The sequence below is a fragment of the Natrix helvetica genome (assembly GCF_964273705.1).
Source record: "Natrix helvetica genome assembly, chromosome: 3".
Classification (NCBI taxonomy): domain Eukaryota; kingdom Metazoa; phylum Chordata; class Lepidosauria; order Squamata; family Natricidae; genus Natrix; species Natrix helvetica.
Genome location: NC_138549.1, coordinates 137,453,068 through 137,475,974, shown reverse-complemented (window position 1 = coordinate 137,475,974; position 22,907 = coordinate 137,453,068). Strand labels below are relative to the sequence as shown.

At 36.4% G+C, this 22,907-nt stretch overlaps 1 protein-coding gene across 5 annotated transcripts in view; it reads left to right on the top strand.

Moving 5' to 3' along the window:
- Positions 1-20,665, top strand: part of CSDE1 (cold shock domain containing E1) — a 39,827-nt gene extending 19,162 nt beyond the window's left edge. For 4 of the 5 annotated variants that reach the window (XM_081948584.1, XM_081948583.1, XM_081948582.1 and 1 more), the window contains 10 exons: positions 640-780; positions 879-1,037; positions 3,068-3,175; positions 3,715-3,890; positions 6,614-6,726; positions 11,760-11,879; positions 12,460-12,638; positions 16,438-16,601; positions 18,279-18,411; positions 19,367-20,665. In XM_081948584.1, the coding sequence (XP_081804710.1) occupies positions 640-780; positions 879-1,037; positions 3,068-3,175; positions 3,715-3,890; positions 6,614-6,726; positions 11,760-11,879; positions 12,460-12,638; positions 16,438-16,601; positions 18,279-18,411; positions 19,367-19,414 (1,341 nt within the window). In that variant the 3' untranslated portion in view covers positions 19,415-20,665. The remainder of the gene's footprint in view (positions 1-639; positions 781-878; positions 1,038-3,067; positions 3,176-3,714; positions 3,891-6,613; positions 6,727-11,759; positions 11,880-12,459; positions 12,639-16,437; positions 16,602-18,278; positions 18,412-19,366) is intronic. The other variant, XM_081948581.1, reaches the window with a different exon arrangement.
- Positions 20,666-22,907: the final 2,242 nt, after the last annotated feature.

Sequence of the window (22,907 nt, the reverse complement as noted above, 5' to 3'; positions counted from 1 at the left end):
GTCTTTTTTTGCTGTCACTGTCTGGCCTGTGGCAGTGGTGGTCGGAGATGGTAGAGCAGTGACATCCCTCCACAATTTTGTATCCCAGGTTCTCACGTGTTCCCTTGGGAAAATTAATTGTCCACCACTGTCCTAGGGCATGATCATCCTAATTTGTTCATTATCCTTTCTAGTTAGCTGTGTATGCTTCATTACAAAGAGTTAGGATACAGTCACTAATCAATTTTATTTCCTAAGAATGCCTCTAGGCTCCAGAGACATTGTTAGAAATAAATACGGTGTTAGAGGCTGTTAGTCTATTGACAACAAGAAAATATATTTTTAAATGCTTAAATTAGGAGCTAAATAAGGATACAAAAGATACTCTGCAGTATCATAATTAATATCCCAAAGTACTTCCCCCTCCTTTTTTTTCAGGAGGCAACTGGACTTAGGGACATAATAGTGTTCATAGCCTTAAGCCTAAGCTTGCATAACTAAAAGTACAGGCTTGTTTAAGTCCCAGTTTTTATCCTAGCTGTTTAACTAAATTGTCTCTTTGCTTCACTTTCAGTATGAATTGATATTACTCCTGTATTGGATAGATATCCTCTAAGAATTCTTAGAGATAAAAATAACCAATATATCTTGCTTTTATAGGGTGTGATTGCTGCAATGAGGGATGGCTTTGGTTTCATTAAATGTGTTGATAGAGATGCCCGCATGTTCTTTCACTTCAGTGAAATTTTAGATGGTAACCAGTTCCACATTTCAGATGAAGTGGAATTTACTGTTGTTCCTGTAAGTAGAATCATAATTATGTAGAATTTGGGACATTAAATTTAGGAAGCTTTAGAAAGCTTTGCTTCTTTCGGTAATAATTTGCTTTTTCCATTCAGGATACGCTGTCTGCTCAAAGAAATCATGCTGTAAGGATTAAAAAACTACCGAAGGGCACAGTTTCATTCCACACCCAATCAGATCATCGTTTTATTGGAACTATAGAAAAAGAAGCCACTTCTGTCAAATCCACTAGTCCAAATAAAGGCAAAGAAAAGGTAGCTCTGTTTTATTTCTCCCCTTTTTCAAATATATGCATAATTGCCTTTCAGGAAAAAATTAATTGTGTTTTATCCTGCATGCATAGAATTATTCATATTTGATGATATTGTCTCCACTATTACCACAAATCCAGTAGTCTAATGCTTTTTGTTCATTGTAGCTTTCTGGTATACAGACATAGAAATTATGCTTGTCATAAATGCATATTACATCTAGTAAATGGCTCGATTGGTGGTGGTGAAATTTCAAATCAGATCAGAATTCTTCCCTCCTTCTAAAATAAACCAAATAAAATAACCTTAAGTGCATAGTTTGTGCTGTAGTATAAATAAATTACTCTGCAGTATCATAATTAATGTCCCAAAGGTGCTTTCTCCCCCCCCCCTTTTTTTTTTTTCTCCAGGAGGCAACTGGACTTTGTTGTTGTTTTTTTGAAGACATTTCGCTTCTCTTCCATGAAGCTTCTTCAGCTCTGACCTGATAGTGGGGAATGGAAAGATTTATATTCCTTGCTGACAGCTGGTCATTTGCATCCTTTTAGAGGGTCATTAAAGCACTAGGAGGTTTATCTGTGTCCTCAGGGTCACCTGAATGCTCCCAGTTCCTAAGACCCTCTAAAAGGATGTAAATTCCAGCTGTCTGCAAGGAATATAAATCCTTCCATTCCCTACTATCCGATCAGAGCTGAAGAAGCGAAACATCTTCAAAAGAAAAGACAAGAAAGTCCAGTTGCCTCCTTAAAAAGGGGGAGGGGAAGCATCTTTGGGACAAGCATGACTGAGAATCTCTACAGACTTTTATTATAATTAATGTATCAGAAATACTTGTTTAAACATTATGTTGCCACAGAGAATTGAAACAAGAGCAAAGTGGAACAGTATTCTTAATTTCAGCCTCAGAATTTCAGGATGGTTTTACCTCAGCCATAATGATATTTTTAATTTAAATAAATAAACCTATTTTTCATTTCATAATTTTCCTTTTTTCAGTGGATGTTTCATGGTTAGTTACTTGGTAGATACACCCAGTGGTGGGTTTCAAATCCCGTTCCAACTGGTATGGTTGGAACGGGGCCGGCAGTGTCCTTGTGGACGCGTGCAGCCCACGCATACGTCTTAACGCCTCCGCAATGCTCCAGCTGTTCTGCGGAGCATCGCACAGGTGTTGTACGCGCTATGCGCCTGCGCAGAAGCCTTTAAACACCGGTAAGGAGTTTGGGTGGGTGGGTGGGCCTTCCGGAGCACCGTACTGGAACGGTATCTGGTGCTCTGGGCTGGCTCCAGCATGCCCGTACCGGGGCGTACCGCCTGCAACCCACCACTGGATACACCTTATAGCAATATTACAGCACAAGATCAAAAACTTGGTGAAGCTCTTTGAGAAAGTTTTAGTAGTTAATTCCATTTAGGTCAAGGTAAAAAAGATTTAATAGCAAATCATTCCTTATCCAAGAATTGAAGGTCTTCTAATAAACAATGAATGCACAAAGCTAAGTAATACAAATTATTTCCATACTTTTAATTTGTATCAGGTATTGTAGGGCTAAATTTTTTCATCCAATATGATATAGTGTTCTACTGAATTGTTATGCAGATTTTAGGGATGTTCCTATGTTGGAAATTTTTAAAGATAAACTGACTAGTTTAGAATTCTGTACATAAAAATGTTTCAGTTCATCATTTGGAATAAGATTTTATTTTCATTGCAATTGTTTGTGTAATGTTTTTGTTTTAATTTAGTAAGGTTCTATTTATCAAAGAAAACCAGTAATCTATTTCTCCAAAGCAGAAGTTTTGAATGACCTGGATGATTAGGCTAAATGTATAATACATTTTTCATGCTAGCATATTCTTGTTAGCAGTAAAGATACCATACTTGTTACAAAATGAAGATCATATAAAATCCTGAATTACACTTTTGTCTTGGCACTGAATAGTTACGCCATTAAACTACATTTGTGTTGTTAGACTGGCTAAGTGGATGAATTGAAGAACAATACTTCTGACATTCTTGCTTCTCCTTTTAGGAACCTGAAGAGGGAATAATTGCTTATGATGATTGTGGTGAAAAGCTGACTATTCCCTATCAGGCTAAAGATGTGGAAGGATCTACAACTCCTCAGATAGGAGATAAGGTATTATATTCATAAGTAATTATTGGAATATTTTCTAGTAATTTGTTCTTTACAACTATTGCTAATGATTAATCAAGGCTATTTTAATTGCAGATATTAAAAATATTGGCAATCCTAGGTTCTTATGATTTTCACATAATAGTTGAAATTATAAGATATAATTTTAGATATATGATACCCATATATATGTATATTAAATGTAGATAAAAATTATATTTTACTAATATCTTCAAATTATATGAGATTCCTTAATAAAAAAATTAAATTGTAAAAGTTGGTCAGTATAAAAACACCTCTCTTGTTTTGAAAGCATTAAAGTAAGAAGTAGCCTCCTTTAACTTCTCCTTCCTTGTTGATACTTTAATGATAAAATAAAAAGAAAGCTTACGTTGGGAATAGTCAGGAAAGATCTAATAGGACCATATGCCATCTTATTTCAGAAGGCAGGATGTATATAGAGATACATTACCCCTAAAATACATGTAACCTGTCTAACCCTTTCAGAAAGCATTATTGTTAATAGTACATTTTTTGTACAGGTTGAATTTACAGTCTCTGAAGTAAAAAGAACTGGGTTGCAAACAGCTACTTCTGTTCGACTGCTTGGTAGAAATTATAGTTCAAAAAGACTTTTGGGATATGTTGCAACTCTCAAGGATAACTTTGGATTTATTGAAACAGCCAGTCACGATAAGGAGATCTTCTTCCATTACAGGCAAGTGATATTAGTGAAGACTGACTATACATTATGTGAAAATGGAGTCTTTGTGGCATCTCTAACATAACCGCAAAGAATCTCTTTATATCTCTTTGGTTTTTTTAAAACTACAATATTTCTTTTGAAAAGCATATAACATTTGAAAGGAAAATGCACATATTAGGGAAACAATGCAGTAGGATTTGATGACAAAACTTTTATCAGTTATATATACGGTGAATATTGACTAATATAATGCCCGATCATTTATACTCATTGGATTATTCATGGGATTATTCACAAATTTAGCCACAGATGATTTATCCAAAATTGTTGCTGCTTTATGCAGTGGTTCGTTTCTTCTTTTTTTAGTGAAAACTCAAGGTGCTGGTTGCCACCTTTCAAGCCCTTCATGGCTTGGAACCCGGTTATCTGAAAAACTGTCTCTTGCTGGTCACATCTACCTGATCCACCAGAGCGGGGAGGCAAGGAATATTGCAAGTCCCATACCCTAGGGCAGGGGTTCCCAACCTTCTATGTACCCAGTACCCCTAAAACGCTTCTGATGTATTCTCACACCCCTTACAAAAGTAAATACTTGGTTTCAATTATGCATATACGCTATAGTTTTGAAACTTCTAAACCCAAGTTTTCACACCCCCTGGAATATTGCCTTGCACCCCCAGTTGGGAACTCCTCCTCTAGGGAGATACACCTGATGGGACCCAGAAGAAGGGCCTTCTCCATGGTGGCTCCCTCTATCTGGAACATCATTCCCCTCAGAGTTTAGAATGGCCCCCACTCTAAGACTCTTCCGGAAGGCGATTAGCACTTGGTTTTGTCAGCAGGCCTAGGGAACGCAGAACGGGATGGAGCCCATTAAATGGCTCGTGTGTTATCGCCAGGGTGTGGGGTGGCGGGTTATTTTATTTTATTATATTATTTATTAATTTTATTATATGATTCTTTTATTAATTTTATTGTTTTTTATATGAGGTTTAAAAAAATATTCTTGTAAGCCTCCTTGGGTTGCCATTGCGAATAGGCAGCAATATAAATTTCCTAAATTTAAATAAAATTAAATAAAAAACAATCCTCCTATTTTGTTTTTCCTAATGCTAATATTGGTTTGGAATATTGATTCAAAATACCTGCATATGTGCATTCTGTTGTAAAACAGAAGCTTGAAACCAGGAGGTAATATGTGTGTCTGATTTCATCCCATATTCGGATTTTTCAAGTGTGTATAACAGTTGAACATTGATGTGACTGATTCCTATATAGACAAATATCAGTTAGATACTCTTTCCTGGTAGTCTGTAAATTTAAAAAAATCACTCAGGATATATATATATGTATGTATGTATGTATGTATGTATGTATGTATGTATGTATGTATGTATGTATATACATACCATGTAATATATAGAAATCTGATGGATGTCATGTAAAGCCTCATACACGGAGAAATGTTTGTTTATTTACTTATTTATTTATCATTTATATATCCACCAATCTCACCAAAGGGTGGCAAACAACAACCAGATAAACCCTGTATAAAAAGATATAAAAACACTTTAAAAATAAATATTGTAAAAATATACAAACCCTAAGTGAGGAGGGGATAATAGTAAAGAAATCAGCAACAGAGTCAGTCTCTTAATTCCCTGGAATCCTTCAGGGCTCTAAACATAACCAGATCTTGGATGTTCCAGAATGTCAAAAGGGATGGAGTTAATCTAATTTCTAGGGAAATAGTACTCCATAATGCAGGTACCATGGCACAGAAAGCATATCTCAGGACTGACCAAATGCAGGTTCCTAGCTAATGGTACCTGCAGCATGCTTTTTCTGCCATATCTAATGAGATATAGCATGTATATATTTTTCTATCCATATGTCTTTCTCTGAGAGCTTAAGGGAAAGTATGTTATATATTGTATTATTCTGATAGAAGCTTAATACTAACTCATTGTGCGGAAGTCAGAATAAAAACTTGAATTTGTTTTTGCTGCCTCCACCCTCAACAAACTACTCAGTGGTATTAACAAAGAATTTTTTTCTTGTGAAGCAATTAAAAAAACACAAAGTACCAGTATTTTGTTTAATAAAATTCCCATTAGTACAGTAACTATAGAGTGCTATGTGGTGTGACTGTACATACCTTTAGATTTGAAGAGATAGATATATTTTGGAATGTGATCATGTAGCACCTAACAACTCTATGAACCAAACATCTATTTTCATAAGATCGCTCTGCCTTGTGGAGGGAAGCTGCATAGTCCTTGAAAAGCATACAGCATTATGGAGTTGCTGTTAGTTGCTTTATGACCCTTTTATACTTTTAGGAGTGGTTTCCCCTTCAATTTTGAAGCTTTGTAATGCTCTAGTATTTGATGTATTAGTTCTGTAAAAAGTTGAATTGATTAATGAAAACATTGTAGCAAGAAAAAATAATACAAAAATAGTTTTCATGTTGAATTTTCATGTGACATGTATAATCATGTGAAAAAGCACATCCCATTGACATTTGTGACTTTTTCAACTTATTTCAATATACAAATACTTGATCTTCATTTGAACAATATTAACAAAGAGGATATACTATAACTAATTTCTTGAATTCTGAGTTACCCTGAGATAAGACGAGCAGCCAATAAATAAACGCACTATTTACATTTTGAGGTAACATTTTAGGTCATATTTTTGCATATTCAAGATTTTTGTGTGATTGTTTTCAGTGAATTCTGTGGTGATATCGATAGCTTGGAACTTGGAGACATGGTTGAATATAGCTTATCGAAAGGCAAAGGAAACAAAGTCAGTGCAGAGAAAGTGAACAAGACACATGCAGGTGAGGTACCCTCTTTTGTTGTTTGTTTTAAACAAGCTTTAGTCCTGGAGGGGTAAGGAGAAAATATACTTAATAATGACAGTTTTATGGATGTCTTTTTCTTAGTATAACTTTATTACATGCTAGTGACTTAGATAATCCAGGAGAAAATAGAATCAATTAAACCATGTTTCTCAATATAGCGCTTTACGTATTACAGCTGCAATAATCTAAAACAGGATATAAAAAATATTTGAATCCTTGTTGGATTTCAAATGCAGTCCTATGTTATGAGGATGACATCAATAAGATCAAATCCAATACCTAGATAGATATCTTTACATAGTAAACTATTTTACTCCTCAATAGATCTAAGCAGGTTCTTTCTGATAACTTTGGGCCAAGGTGATGCATAAGAAATCAAAGTTTTAGATTTTTCTTTCATTCAGATGCATTTGCTATGACATGGGCCTGAAGTAGAGGCAACCAAACAACACCTTAAAGTCATGGATATTCAGTCAGATCTGATGTCTTTTCTTAAATACATATTTTAAAATATGTATCTTGCACCTTTTCCACACCTGCCAGGTACTTAAATTACTGTTCTCAAACTTGAAGAAGCCTAATCTTGACACATATCAGTCTTATAGCAGCAGTATTAGAGGGCACTCCATTTGAAACTAGAATATGCCCATGCAGAGAAGGAGACCCTTGAAAATTCAGACATCTCTTGTTTTATAATAGTAGCCACTGTGAGTGAATAACCCATACCTAATCAGATTTCCCAGTCATTCTGATCAGTTTTATTTACAATTAGTACTTTCAGACTCGAATGATTCTATTTAATTTACAAATTTTGACATGTAATATACAAGATGTGTTGCAGTTTGATTGGCATGCATAATTAATTATCTAACAAATATTAGTTTTATGTATGCAGTGTGTTTTAAAGATAGATCTTACCTATGAGAAGGGAAGCTGCATTTGACATACTACATAGTTTTTCAGAGAAATATTCTTGAAGGAGAAAAAACAAAATACAAAATTCTTGAAGGAGAAAAAACAAAATACAAAATTCTTGAAGGAGAAAAAACAAAATAGTTCTTAGTGAGTCTCTCAGAAGCTGGAAGTGGCCCTTGGCCTGAAATATGTGTACACAACTCATATAGCGTATAGTAAATATAGTAGTCAAAAGGCCTTGATTTGATCCTTAAGCTCCTCTGCAGACTTGGTCCTACTTTCCTTGCAAGATTTATCCTTGTCATATTCAAGTCCAATGCAGTCTCTTTGTGTTCTTTCCTTTTGAACACATCTCCTTTTTCTATTTACCGTATTTTTCAGAATATAAGACGCACCTTCCCTCCTCCCTCCCAAAAAGAGGGTGAAAATCTGGGTGCGTCTTATACAGTGAATACAGCATTTTTGGCCTCCCGAAACCCTGCCCTCCTCCAGCCCCCAGGAATGCTTTGCAGGCCTCTCAAACACTCTGCATGGCCCGTTTTTCACAAAAAAATGAGGCATGCAGAGGGTTTGGGAGGTCTGCAGAGTGCAAAAACTTTTTTTTAAATTTACCTCTTCAAAATCTTGGTGTGTCTTACACTCTGAAAAATACGGTAGTCTTGCTTCTGAGGTCAATCCAGAGTGGTTTTATCAAGGCCAAACACGTCTATTTTCTATAATCTTCCTTGTCTACCTCTTGACTTAGGATGGATTATGTAAGAAGACTTGTCTTTGTACCTAATAGGTATAGGATAATCTTACTTTGTTATATATTTCCAATAAGTCAGTAATACATTGTTAATTTTTTCTCCCCTTCTCCAATAATCATATCCTGTTCCCCATTTAATCGCTATATGCTTAGAATTGTTGTTGCAGAAATCCTATTACCTTTTTCCCTTCTATTTTGGTTCTATGTCAGATCAGCCACTTAAATATTTTTGTCACTTTTTCCAGCCAGCCAGTATCAAAGAGGCAATATTCTTCTTTCTAGACAAGAGGAAATGTCTGTCTGTCTGCTGCTCTCTCTCTCTCTCTCTCTCTCTCTCTCTCTCTCTCTCTCTCTCTCCCTCCTTACCTCCCTCCCTCTCTTTGACTGACATGAAAAAAAACATTGCAAATTTATGATTATTAAGAGCTGCGCTGACACAGTGGTTAGAATGAGTACTGCAGGCTACTTCTGCTGACTGCCAGCTTCCTGAAATTTGGCAGTTTGAATTTTAGCAGGTTGACTCAGCCTTCCATCATTTCAAGGTCGATAAAATGAAGATCCAGATTGTTGCGGGCAAGCTACTGACTATAAACAGCTTAGAGAGGGCTGTGAAGCGGTATATAAGTCTAAGTGCTATTGCTATTAGGAGAATGAAGATTTCTGGATGAAATAGTGAACTACCGTATTTTTCGCCCTATAAGACGCTCCGGAATATAAGACACACCCAATTTTAAAGGAGGAAAATCTAGAAAAAAAAGATTTTTGGGCTCAATTGCCACTCAATTTTGGGCTCAATTGTGGTCATAAGTTTTCTTTCTTTGTTTGTTTCTTTCATCTCTCTCTCCCACTTTCTTTTTTTTTCTTTTCTTTTTTCATTCTTTCTACCTTTCTTTCTCTTTCTCTCTCTTTCTGTTTCTCTGTGTGTCTGTCTGTCTGTCTCTCTCTCTGTGTAGCTCTTTGTCTCTCCCCCCTTCTCTGTCTCTCTCTGTCATTCTTTCTGTGTGTCTGTTTGTCTGTCTCTGTATCTCTGTCTCTCTCTCCTCCCTCCTCCATCTGTCACTCTGTATGTGTGTGTCTGTCTGTCTCTCACTCTCCCTCCCTCCCTCCCTCTCTCTCTCTGTTTCTCTCTCCTCCCTTCCTCTCTGTCTGTCACTCTGTGTGTACGTGTGTGTGTGTCTGTCTGTCTGTCACTCACTCAATCACTCACTCTGTGTGTGTGTGTGTCTCTCTCTCTCTCTCTCTGTGTCTCTGTCTGTCTGTCCCTCTCTCCGTCCCAACTGGAGAACAACCTTTTCTGTCCCCTTACCAGCCCATCCGGGAAGATGAGGAACGCGAGGGGGATCCCTCCCCCCCCCGCAGATGGGCTCCGAGCCAGAGTGGGGTGGGGAATCCTCCCTTTCCCCCTCTCAGAGATCTTTTGGGAAGTGAAAGAGCTGACAGGGGGAAAAGCCTCCCATTGAAAACAGCGCTGAGTGAGGTGGGGAATCCTCCCTTTCCCCCTCTTGGAGATCTTTTGGGAAGTGAAAGAGCTGACAGGGGGAAAAGCCTCCCATTGAAAACAGCGCTGTGTGGGGTGGGGAATCCTTGCTTTCCTCCTCTCAGGGATCTTTTGGGAAGGAAAAAGTGAGGTGGGGAATCCTCCCATTGAAAACAGCACTGAGTGGGGTGGGGAATCCTTGCTTTCCTCCTCTCAGGGATCTTTTGGGAAGGAAAAAGTGAGGTGGGGAATCCTCCCATTGAAAACAGCGCTGAGTGGGGTGGGGAATCCTTGCTTTCCTCCTCTCAGGGATCTTTTGGGAAGGAAAAAGTGAGGTGGGGAATCCTCCCATTGAAAACAGCGCTGAGTGGGGTGGGGAATCCTTGCTTTCCTCCTCTCAGGGAGGAAGAGAGAGAATCTCTCCCTTAAAGATCGCCTGCTTAAAGATCCTGCTTTAAAAGAAGCCTTTTTCTCTCTGATAGCTGCCTGCTTAAAAAGAAGGACTAGGCTTCTTTTTAAGCAGGCGATCTTTAAGCAGGCGATCTTTAAGGGAGAGATTCTCTCTCTTCCTCCCCCCCCCCCGTTTCTCTCTCCCCTTTCCTTCCTCCTCCTTTTCCTCTTTCCCAGTTTTTCAAGCTGAGCCATTGGGGGACGTCAGAGGGAGAGAGAGACGGATTGAAGGGTGCAAAGAGATGGGGGCCTCCCATTTTGAGAAGCCTCCCTTAGCAAAATATCGCTGAGAGGAGGAACTGGAGGATTCCCCACCCCACTCAGTGCTGTTTTCAATGGGAGGATTCCCCACCTCACTTTTTCCTTCCCAAAAGATCCCTGAGAGGAGGAAAGCAAGGATTCCCCACCCCACTCAGCGCTGTTTTCAATGGGAGGATTCCCATTAGGCTGCACAAGCGCTGCCTTCTTCTCTCTGATAGCTGCCTGCTTAAAAAGAAGGACATGCAAAAAAATGCCATGGACTTGCGAGTGAGTTACAGGGGCGGGGCTTCCAGGTTCATTGACCAACCAGCAGAAACCCACCACTGCCCAGGTGGCTACATTCGGCCTATAAGACGCAACCAGATTTTCACCCTCTTTTTTGGAGTAAAAAAGTGCGTCTTATAGGGCGAAAAATACGGTATATCTTTCCAAGCCATTTTAGCTGCAAACTTCTGATTTTCCATTACAGTAAGCTAGAGACCAACTTGCTTGGAGATTGGGAGGAAACTCTTTGCTTAGGATAATTCATATAGTGTGTGTGTGTGTGGGTGTTTGTATATATATGAGAAAATGAAAATTAGAGATGTATTGCACTTCAAATCCAAAGTTTAAAAGTTGCTTTGAAATGGGCATCAGTATGTACATCATACCTGATCAAGTTCTCTACAGTAACTATATGCAATTTATTTATGTGTTGTATTTTTAAAAAATAGTATATTTTACTACAGTATGTCCTGAATCTTCCCTGAATTATTCAACTTTTTAGTATAACCCAAGACTGATATTGTGAGAAAATTGGATATTTTTATCCCTTGAATTTTAACAAGCAGTTTCTTCATAATGGATTCTCTGTAGCGTAATATATTTGGTTACCAACCACAACTCGTTTTAGTGATTATATACATATATAGTTATTTAACAAGCCGGTCAGCCAGTCAATTTCTGTTGCATCAGAAAATCAAACAAACAAACAAAAGCGGGCCCTACTCTTGAAGGAAAGTACTAATAAGCACATTCAGCATAGATTTCAGTGGTTTTCTGAGTTGTTTCATTATGTCAGTAAGTTAAAACAATGTAGTTTCTGCAAATTATACACATTGTTTTGCCAAACTTGGTAATTTTATTGCAGTAAATGGCATCCTTGATCTTTTATTGCAGTAAATGGCATCACAGATGAAGCTGACCCAACTTGTTACACGGGTAAAGTTATTCGCACTCTCAGGAGTGTAGATCCTAGCCAAACGGAATACCAAGGAATGATTGAAGTCATGGAGGATGGTAAGTAAATTAAAGGTATCCTCACTGTACCTTTAATATGTTATTCTTGGTACATATTAGGTAACTATTCATTAGCTGTAATAGGATTTGCATGCTATTCTGTAACAGTATAAATTCACAGAACTTAGTATTTATTTAGAATACAGATCTCAATTTACAACAGTTCGTTTAGTGACTGTTCGAAGTTACAGCAGCACTGTAGTGACTTATCACTTTCACACTTACAGCTGTTGCAGCACCTTCATGATCACATGATCAAAATTCAGGAGCTTGGAAACTGACTCTTATTAATGACAGTTTCAGTGTCCTGGGTCACGTGATCACCTTTTGCAACTTTCTGACATGCAAAGTCAATGGGGAACCCAGATAGTAACTGTGTTACTAACTTAACAACTGCAGTGAATCACTTAACAAGTATGGCAAGAAAGGATGTAAAATGGAGCAAAATTCACTGAACAACTGTCTCACTTAGCAACAGAAATTTTGGGCTCAATTCTGGTTGCAAATTGCGGACTCTCGGTATTAGCTACTTCTTTTTAAAAAAATGAAAGCACATCTTTAGTTTTGTGTGTTTTTCTAGGAGAAATGAAAGGTGAGGTCTATCCTTTTGGAATTGTTGGCATGGCAAATAAAGGGGACTGTCTGCAGAAAGGAGAGACCGTGAAATTCCAGCTTTGTGTCTTCAGTCAGAATGGGCAAACAATGGCTTGCAACATAACAGCTTTCCGTAGAGCCACTGTAGAATGTGTGAAAGATCAGGTAAGAAGATAATTCTTTATGCAAAGCTTGTGTTGTTTGTATATAACAAAGTAAAATTCCAATTTGATGCATATATTCCAAAGAGTGTATGTATGTATGTATGTATGTATGTATGTATGTATGTATGTATGTATACTGATAAATAAATAAAGGGAGATAAATAGGCAAATAAATTTAGGCATACCAGGGGTTGTAACACAAATACATACATACATACATACATACATATATATATACATATATATATATATACACATACATACATACATACATGTATGTATGTATGTATGTATGTATGTATTTGTGTTACAACCCCTAGTATGCCTAAATATGGGAGGAAGGTCACTACTTCCTCTTTCTGTCCTTCGGCTTATCACAGAAGACCATGCAGGCAGAAAACCATATTTTTATTTTTAATGTTGCCTTTTTATATTTGTGTTGTATTTGTACTGATAAATAAATAAAGGGAGACTAGTATTTATCAGTACAAATACAACACAAATATAAAAAGGCAACATTAAAAATAAAAATATGGTTTTCTGCCTGCATGGTCTTCTGTGATAAGCCAAAGGACAGAAAGAGGGAGTAGTGACCTTCCTCCCATATTTAGGCATACCAGGGGTTGTAACACAAATACATACCTATTTCCCTGGCTCAACTGATAAGGAGGAGAGCCTGTGGCTTAGTGGCTAAGACTTCTGCCTAAGATATATACAGCCCGGGTTCAAATCCCAGTAAGGGTATGGCTAGCTGATGAGAGCTAATTAGCTCGAAATAGATCTATCCTAGTCTCCCTTTATTTATTTATTGATCAGTACAAATACAACACACACACACACACACACACACACACACACATATATATCAGCATTGAACTATGGAGTATCCTTGGTATTCTTTGAGCTTGATTGTTTGCTTGCAGACATTTCATTACTCAACTAGATAACATCAGTGCTAGTTTGTGTTGATTTTTCTCCCTATAATCAAATTAAAGCCAAACTGTTATTATTCAAAAGGTAATTGTTTAAGTGAATTATTTTAAGGTACTTTAACCCTTGCTGAGGCCAGTGTTACCTAGCATATTTAAGTGCTATTTGCTAGTTTTCATTTTAATTTTTAAAAATACTTATAGATTACTTTGGCATCTAATTACCACAATTAGATGACATTGTCAGATGTAGTTTCTCCTTTTATGAGGATACTATTTGCCAAATTTTAGACAGGTAATGTCTAAATGTCTTTATGTGAAAGTGGAATGCATCTTTTTATCTTCATCGTTAGTCTGAAAAAGGTGTATTCCCTCCTTTTTTTGCACAAGTACCATGAAGAAAGCAGACACTGTAGAGCCACCCCTTGGCCCATAGTCTGCCAAATTATAGCACAGTAATTGGAAGGACTTTATGATTCACTTAACCGGACTGCAAATCTTCAGTGATCCATTTAACAACTGTGGCAAAAAAAGTTGTAAAATGGGGCAAAACTCCCTTAACAACTGCCTTAATTTAAGAACATTGCCTTTAATAAGAACTCTGGATTGATTTGTTCTATGGTCCATTTTTTTGTTTTGTTTTCTTGGCTGTTCATGGTATTTTTAAAAGATTTCTGTGACCCCCAACGTTCAAATTAGAAAACCAATTTGCTTCTTCAACATCCAACTTTTACTTCCAAAGAGTATCTGAAGGACAACCATTACTTGCATGATTCTGAACTTTTCAATGCATATTTAAGGCATATTCTGGTATCTGAATATGCTTTCCAAGGCTTCATTTTTACTCTACTAAATACTGTGGAGCATTTCATGAGTGCTGATTCCTTTACTGTTGTTAGTTGATTCTAAAAAGCAGACACTATCTAACTCTTCAGCATTGATACTGTCATTTGCATTTTTAGTTATTAGAATAGTGTACTCGGCATAGTACAGATTATTGATGTTTCTTCCTGCAGTTTTAAAGTCATATTTCTTTTCCTCCAATTCAGCTGCCCTCAGAATATTTTCAGGAATTAGGTTGAATAAATATAGAGAAAGTATACAATCTAGCCGCACTCTTTTGCTGACCTATGCATAATGTCACATCCAAAGAGTTGCTTTCTGTCCTGTGCATAGATGTTGCATAAAGACAATAAATTATCCAGGATTCAGTTTTTTCTTTTTTTTTCCAGATAATAATTTTATTAAATTTTGCAATTATAGCAATAAAAAATAATGCAAACTAAAGAAAGAAAAGAAAAGATATAGAAAAGAAGAAAATACAATATAGTAATGAAAAAGAATTTTAACATACAAAGAAGAAACTTCCCCTTCCCCTATTAATTTTAGCAATTCTTGTGGTTTACTTACAAGAAGCAGTTGCCTGGAGCACTTGTGGGTAGTAATTCAAATAAGAATGATCAAAGAGCTGGTCTGCTTGTTGCTCCTTCATTGTGCTTTGATAATCGGCTCTGATTTTCACAGAACCATCTTCAATGTGCCATCACCCCCCACCAGAGTCCTAAAGCCATTGCACAACTAGTCATGGTCAATATGAACAAAGACCTTTTTTTAAAAAAATCAATAAAGCACATATTGATTTTTTTAAGGGTGGGTGTTCTTGGGGTCTCTGCTATGCAGCAGCAATTAATGTCTCCCATTGCTAAGGTTTTTCTAAAACCAGCTTGACCATCTAGATCTCCCTTTCCACGTAGGGCTCTAAATCTGTATTGGGTGATTCTAAGTACTATTTTGGTAGCACGTTACATTAAGAATGTTGTGCAACAGCTTGAACACTTCCGTTAAGTCCTTTTTTTTTGGTTTGGGATGTAGACCAACTTCTTCCAATGTGTTAGCCACCATTTTCTCCAGTTTAATTGGCATAACTTGGTTAGAAACCTTATGGATTATTCTTCCATTGCTTTCCACATTTCTATACATAATACTTTAATATTAGTAGTAATAAAGTATCTCTTCATCAACCTAAACTATACTGTTGGATTTAAGAACCCTTAACTAGGAAAATATGGTTTTATGTTTATGCGTAATGTTTTGTCCATGAAACTGCTGTTTTTTGAGAGCACATGTTGGAACTGAACCACAGGTTTATTAGTGAAATGAACCTGTTATGTTGTGGGCTCAGATCAAAGTATGGTATTATGGCAAAACTGGCATAAAGGCGTGAGAAAAAAAGAAAGGGCATTAAATGATGAGAGGGAAGGAAAGGGAAGGTGCTGGTGAGTATTTCAGATTGATGTCATGCTGGTAGATACTTCATGTTGGGGAGATAGCTATGGTGGTAGCTGAGGAGAAGCATAAAAGGAGAGAAGAAAAATCATTTGGAAGATTGGGAATTAGGCTGGCCAGTCAGATTTGTTGTGCTGGAAGTTAGAGAAGGAATTGGGGTAGCATACACCAGCTGTGTCCATCTGGGAGCCTTCCAGTTAGAACCTCTAAGATAAGATAATTTGTTCTAAAGGTGTTTTAATACCAGATTTCCCTTGAATGGTCTCCAGTTTCTGGAATATATCACGTAGAAACCTAAAAATTACTCCTATGATATTCACATTAATGTTATTCTGAATATATGGAAGCGTGGACAAATTTTAGAGGTCTTATATTTGTCCTTGAACTAAATAAAGTAGCTAGATGTTTAAAAAATTATTTGGGTGGAAGTATGAAATTGTTATGATAGAAAGCCCTTTACTTAATGTCTTAGAAAATGTGTGGTGACAGAAAAACAAAATTGGCAATATAAAGGGTATGGGAACATCTGTAGAAAACATTGCTTACGTTGTTCAATTAACAAGATAATTTCCTTTTCTCTTTCAGTTTGGTTTCATAAACTATGAAGTGGGTGACAGCAAAAAACTCTTTTTTCATGTAAAAGAAGTTCAGGATGGAGTGGAATTGCAGGCTGGTGATGAAGTAGAGTTTTCAGTCATTTTCAATCAACGCACAGGGAAATGCAGTGCCTGTAATGTGTGGCGTGTTAGGTAAGAAACTGCCAATCATTAGCAGTGTTGTTCTTTTTGCAGAAATAAATTAAGCAATCCTGAGCTCGGGAATATTACAAAAATATTTCATTAGCGGTTCATTTCTTGCAGCATTATATCAGTTTGGTGAATTAATTGGTACCAGCATTGGTGCATGTTTTTTGCTTACAAAAAGTATATTCTGTTTAATTCATTTATTCGTTATTAAATAAATATAACTTGAAATCTTCACTGATTATGATGTTTCAAGAAAGCATCATATCTTTTGAAAACGTATATAGGAAAGCATCCTGCCTTCTACTTGATTATAAATTTGTTTTGAAAAGTCTACTATACATCGTTCTTTCAAAATTCCTAGTGCACCCATTGACAAAATTGTTACCTTGCAAAATAGTGTCATAATCGACCATTCATTAGTTCCCACAGAAGCTATCAGATTTTTCTCCTTGGTATCAGGGAGTTTATAATTTCCCACTTCTCATTACTTCAAATTTCCAGTTTAGATTACGCAATCTAACCATTTCTTTTCAGTCATTGCTTTATTTATTTATATTAGATAAGCAATTTGTCTCCAGATTGAATTGAACTTTATTTGTGTGTGATTAGACACATAAGGAATTTGTCTCTGGTACAGAAGCACTTCTAAGTGTCATTTTAAAACATATTTGTGAATTTGAATTTAATTTAGTTTTTTATTTCAGTGGTCCCCAACCTTTTTCATACCAGGGACTGATTTTTGTAGAAGATAATTTTTCCACAGACCAGGATTGGAACAATTTTGGTTTAGCTTGTTCCCCTGCTGCTCACCTCCAGCTATGTGGCCAGTTTCTAACAGGCCATGGACCAGTACCAATCCATGGTCTGGAGAGGTTGGGGACCTGTTTTATTTACCTTCTCAGTATTTTATTTACATTCTCAGAAATTAATAGCATAACACATTGATTGGAAACTGTTTGGTGGGCCTCTCCTTTTTCAATTCATGCAGAGGCTTATTTTGTTTTGTAAATGTTTTCTGAATATATGAATTATTATTATATTATGTATATACCTTCTATGAATTCCTGATTTTTCCATGTTAATCATTGATGCATCATAGTCACCTGCAAAACATGCTTTTTTACATTCACATATCTGGGTAGGTTATTCTTTGTGTAACCATAACTTTTCTATCCCTAGTTTTGCCTACACTTCTCCATACATTTTGTCTGAAATATAATTTTAGTGGCTGAAGTGTGAGACAAATTCTAGAAATCAGGAGTTAGCAGATCTGATGTTTGGACTTATACTAAGAATGGGAGGGAAAGCTATAGCCTTATGAAGCATTTGGACATAACACATTTTCTGATTAGTTTCTTTTTTTAAAAAAATTAATCTGTTTTCTTACACATTTATTGGGCTGTCATTGAGGTTTTAAACATGATGGCAGTTCAATTATGCTTATTGCAAAAGTGGTTCTATTAGAATCATCAGAACAATTTGTCATTTCTTTGATTTGCTCTGTACTAGTGCTTACATTTGAAAATTTTTTGTAGACATAAAATATTCTGATTTTCATTGTATTACTCAACTTAGTAATCATTTAGGATTTTATAGAAGAAACCAAAAGCCATAGTATTTTTATGTGTTAGTTTTTGTCCCCCCCCCCCTCCAATTGATTTGGTTGGTTTCTATTAACAGTGAAGGTGCTAAGGCTGTAGCTGCTCCACGCCCTGACAGACTTGTTAATCGTTTAAAGAGCATTACTTTGGATGATGCCAGTGCTCCTCGTCTAACTGTGCTTCGTCAGCCAAGAGGACCGGATAATACAAAGGTATGTTACAGGAAATTTACCCATATTTCATAATATTGGAATTTCAGCCTTTATGACAGAATGACATTATTTCTGATGGCGACATCATTGGAATGGTGTAATGAATTTATGAATTTCTTACACTTCCTATTTGAAATGGACCAAGATATGCATTAGATAGGAATAGACAACTTAGTATTGAAACATTTTAAATTACAATTCTTATAATCCTTTAATATTTAATACTACTCATATGTGTGAATCACATGACCTGTTCTCTTCACACCCCCTTCGCTTTAGTGTCAAATGACCTCAGTATTCTTTTGGGTCCCATGCTAGCCTATTAGTCTTAGGAATTAAGGTCTGGTGTGAACTACAATTAACTGGCATGGTATATTGGAAGAGGCTATTCCTAGCAAAAAGTGCTATAAGCTCTAGGTTTCAAATAAAGCTCAATACAATCTTTCTGCGTATATCCACAAATGACCATACAAAGTTTTTCTACTAGAGATACAAGTTGCTAGTTCTCGACCAGTGTTTATTTGCCCCTTATAGACAAATCAGGTTTTAGTCAGAACTTTGCAATGGTTTTAATTTTTTTTATTTGTTTAGCTTTATTTTTAGGAAAGAACTAGAATTATTTTTTCCCTGGAAATGTATATTAGGGCACTTCAGAAGTTATTAAAAAGGCAATTACGCATTACATTTTTTTACAGCAAAAAATAATACACTAAGTAGGACCTGCAAACAGGAATGTGTGGAACATTCTATATTCATTTTTGCTTAATTGTAGAAAATATCAGGTCCACAAATGTGTTGAGGCATTTTAGAAGATAGCATAAACACAAATAAGAGCAAAACAGGAAACATGTGAGCTCAGTAGCAAAATGAATATATGTGATGCCTATAGCTGTCTTTACTTTCACTGTTATTTCAACATCCAATTTAAACTCATGATATATTTTGCCATTTACAGGGATTTGGTACAGAGAGAAAGATTCGTCAAGCTGGTGTTATCGACTAACTGGTCTCAAAGCAACTAATATTGGAATAAGGGTGGGGTCTGGTGAAGGGTACTGAATATTCTTGTATTCATCCCTTCCAAAATCTAAGGAGCTATTACACCAGTTTTAACACCTTCCTCATGTTATGTTTAAAAATAAATTTATGAAACAGTTTTAAAATATGCACAGTTGCATCCTGGAGAACCTAAGGTGGCGCCTTATATTAACACATTTTAGAAGCTTTTTGAATGGTGCATTTAAAGCAACTGGTAACTGCAAATCTATTTTGCCTCTTTAAGTAAATATTATAGACAGTTCTATTTGGGAAGACCTTATGAAATTCTGCACTGAAAAGAAATATATATATATAGACACATGCATATATTTTCTTTAATTCAATTTTGCCAAGGTATTACTATGCCTTAGGTGTCGATTATTTTGTCCTCTCCAAGGCAGGGAAGGCTGATTCTCTCGTCATTTTCATTCAGTTTTGAGGCTCATATGAGGATAGATATACTAACCATATTATATAGAATCCTATATGAGTACTCAGACCTTTATTTGATGGCCAAATGTTAATGTTTTTTAATGTCTCATTTAAATTCAGATCCATTTAGCAAGCAAAATTATCGCTTAGATCTCATTGAACTTATTTTCCAAAGTAGACTACTAAGTTTTTTTTCTAATTAACTGCAATTAGCATGCATAGTGCAGAATTTCATAAGGATAAAGTGTGCCATCAGTGTGGTAACTTAAAGATATTTAAAACAATGCACAATTTGCTGCTTACAACACTGCAGCTTCTAAACCCGGTTTATTTTACTGATTTAAAAATAAAAATAAAAATTTGTGCCTGAAGTGAATACATTTTTTTTGCAGCCAACACCCAGTGTACTGTAAAAGAATACTTAGGCTTTCCATAGCTGTATTGAGACTTTCATCAAGGTGAAATAGTTGATGTCTGTGTGCTTTTTTTTTTCCTCCCTTCCTTCCAGGCCCCCCTCTCCCCAATCCCTTCCCCCCCTCAGCCACACTTTATCAAGCAAGCAAACTGAATGATTGGTCTAAGTATTACTTTAACCAAAAAGATCAGGAGTTATTTACTTTGAATAGAGGGCAGTACTGTGTTTTTCCATGTTACCTCTATTCTCAATTTAGGGTTTTTCTTCTCTGGGAGATGCATTATCTTTGTAAAACAAACATTGCTTTCTCCAATTTTTCTGTTAATGGCAAAGAATGGAAATAGAATAAAGTTTTACTGATTTTGAAAATTTGCCTCTGTCTTGTAACTTCTTCATAAACATCTCCCACCCACTTTCCTGCTTGGCCAATTTCTGTGTTTTCAGAAGACATTCTAGATTCTGAATAAAAAACAAGACTTCCCCCATTTTTATGATCAGCCAATATAACTTGAAAAAAACCTTTTTAAAAAACTTGTAACATTATCCTCATATAGTATTCCTTTTCTCCATTTTGCACACATGAAGATTAACTGGTCTTAAAATCCCAACCATATTTGCACATGCACTAGCATCCGATTAACTGAATATTGGGTCGTATTAAACATGTCTTGGTATCAATTTACAATTCACTCTAAACCAAATATACATTATTTGAACTTCTGACCTATCTATAATCCAAATTTCTGGCTTGGTTATGTTAGCATTAAATATTGAATACAATAATTCAGTTGGAAGATGTTTATCCTAAATCAAAATAATTCTGGATCTGGCCTGAAGCCAATTTAATAGGATTGTGCTTTGGATTCAGTTCCCGAAAGATACTTTTAAAGTGTGCAGGAACAGGAATTTATTTTATACATCAAATTTAGAAACTGCCTATCACATAATGATCCAGAGCAATATACAGTTAAAACAGTATATCCCACTAGGAGGCAGCTAAAACAGAAAAAATAAAGTTTAAAAGGTGAGGGGAAAAGTGCTGACTAAGATTGTGTGCTTCTCTGAGAAACCCAAGTGAGTTGGCAGAGTCAAGTCTTCGGATACTTTCAAAAGGCCAGGAGAATAGAGGCCCACGTCACCTCTTGGAGAAAATTCCAAAGGGCAGGGGAGACAGCAGAGTAGGTTACAACCTTTTTTGCCACAGCTGTTAAGTGAATCACTGCAGTTGTTAGTAACAAGTGTTAAATGAGCCTGGCTTCCCCATTGACTTTGTTGTCAGAAGGTCACAAAAGGTGATCACATGACCACAGGACACTGAAACCATCATATATACATGCTAGTTGCCAAGCTATATTTTGATCACATGACCATGGAAATGGTGCAATGGTCGTGTGAAAAACGGTCATAAGTCACTTTTTTCAGTGCTGCTGTAACTTTGAATGGTTACTAAACGAACTCTTGTAAGGCAAGGACTACTTCTACAGCACCATCTACATGTGAAAATACATGCACATTTACTGTACATCCCCAATCAGCACATCTCTAATCTCAGTACAAGCATTTGTTACATATTTAGTGATAAGTGTATTAAAGGTAGTCTCTGGTCAACCAACAGTTAATTGGAACTTGAAACTATCATTAAACAATGCAGTCATAAAACATGATGTCATGCGACCACACTGATTCCAGAAATTCTGGTAGTTCCAGTTGCTGACATTGACACATGGTTTTTAATTGCAACATCACACAATCACCATTTGGAACTTCTTGCCAGCTTCCCTGTTGACCTTGAAAGTCTTTAACTGAAAGGGTCTGTAACATCATCTTTGTTGGAAACAGGCAGTGAGGGCTGCAAATGGTGATCACATACCTGGAATGCTGCAATGTAATTGCAAGCAGGTTGTCAAGCACCTGTATTATGAACACGCAACTGCAAGGATCCGGCGATGGTGGCAAGCGTGAGGACCAATCCTAAATCTCATTTAGCACGGCTATAACTGGTCACTAAACAAGTGGTCCTTGCACAAAGACTACTCGTACACAACCAACAAAACATACCTGTTTTCCTCCCTATTCACTGTTGAATTACAGAAAACATTCCGAAATTCAAGCCTTGTTAGTGTTATACACACTCAATCACACATTTCTCCATGACCTGAAGGGGAAAAAGCCCCTAAACTGCATACCACATGAAATAAAGCAAAATTAATCTTTCCAAATATTGATCATTGTCCTTTATATAACATTGTCCTTTATATACATATATAACAAACAAATCCAGCTATAATTTTTACATATATCCTTTTCTATATACCCTAATTGTGATGGAATGTAGTAGTATGTGTTAAGTCTATCTCCGTTAGGAGACTAGAGTTCAGCAGCGGAATGTAGTAATGAATAAGCCATTGAATAGTCACTCACAGCCACCAAAGGTAAAACAAAGAATAGCTTTACTTGCGTAACAAAAATAGGATAGTCTCCAAACAGACTATCAGACTGTCTTGAAGTATATACAGTCTATTTTCATCTCGTTGAAGTTACAGTTGCTCAACTCACAATTCACCATGTAGACAGGTAACTTAGTTACAGATTAGCCATCATCCAATACACG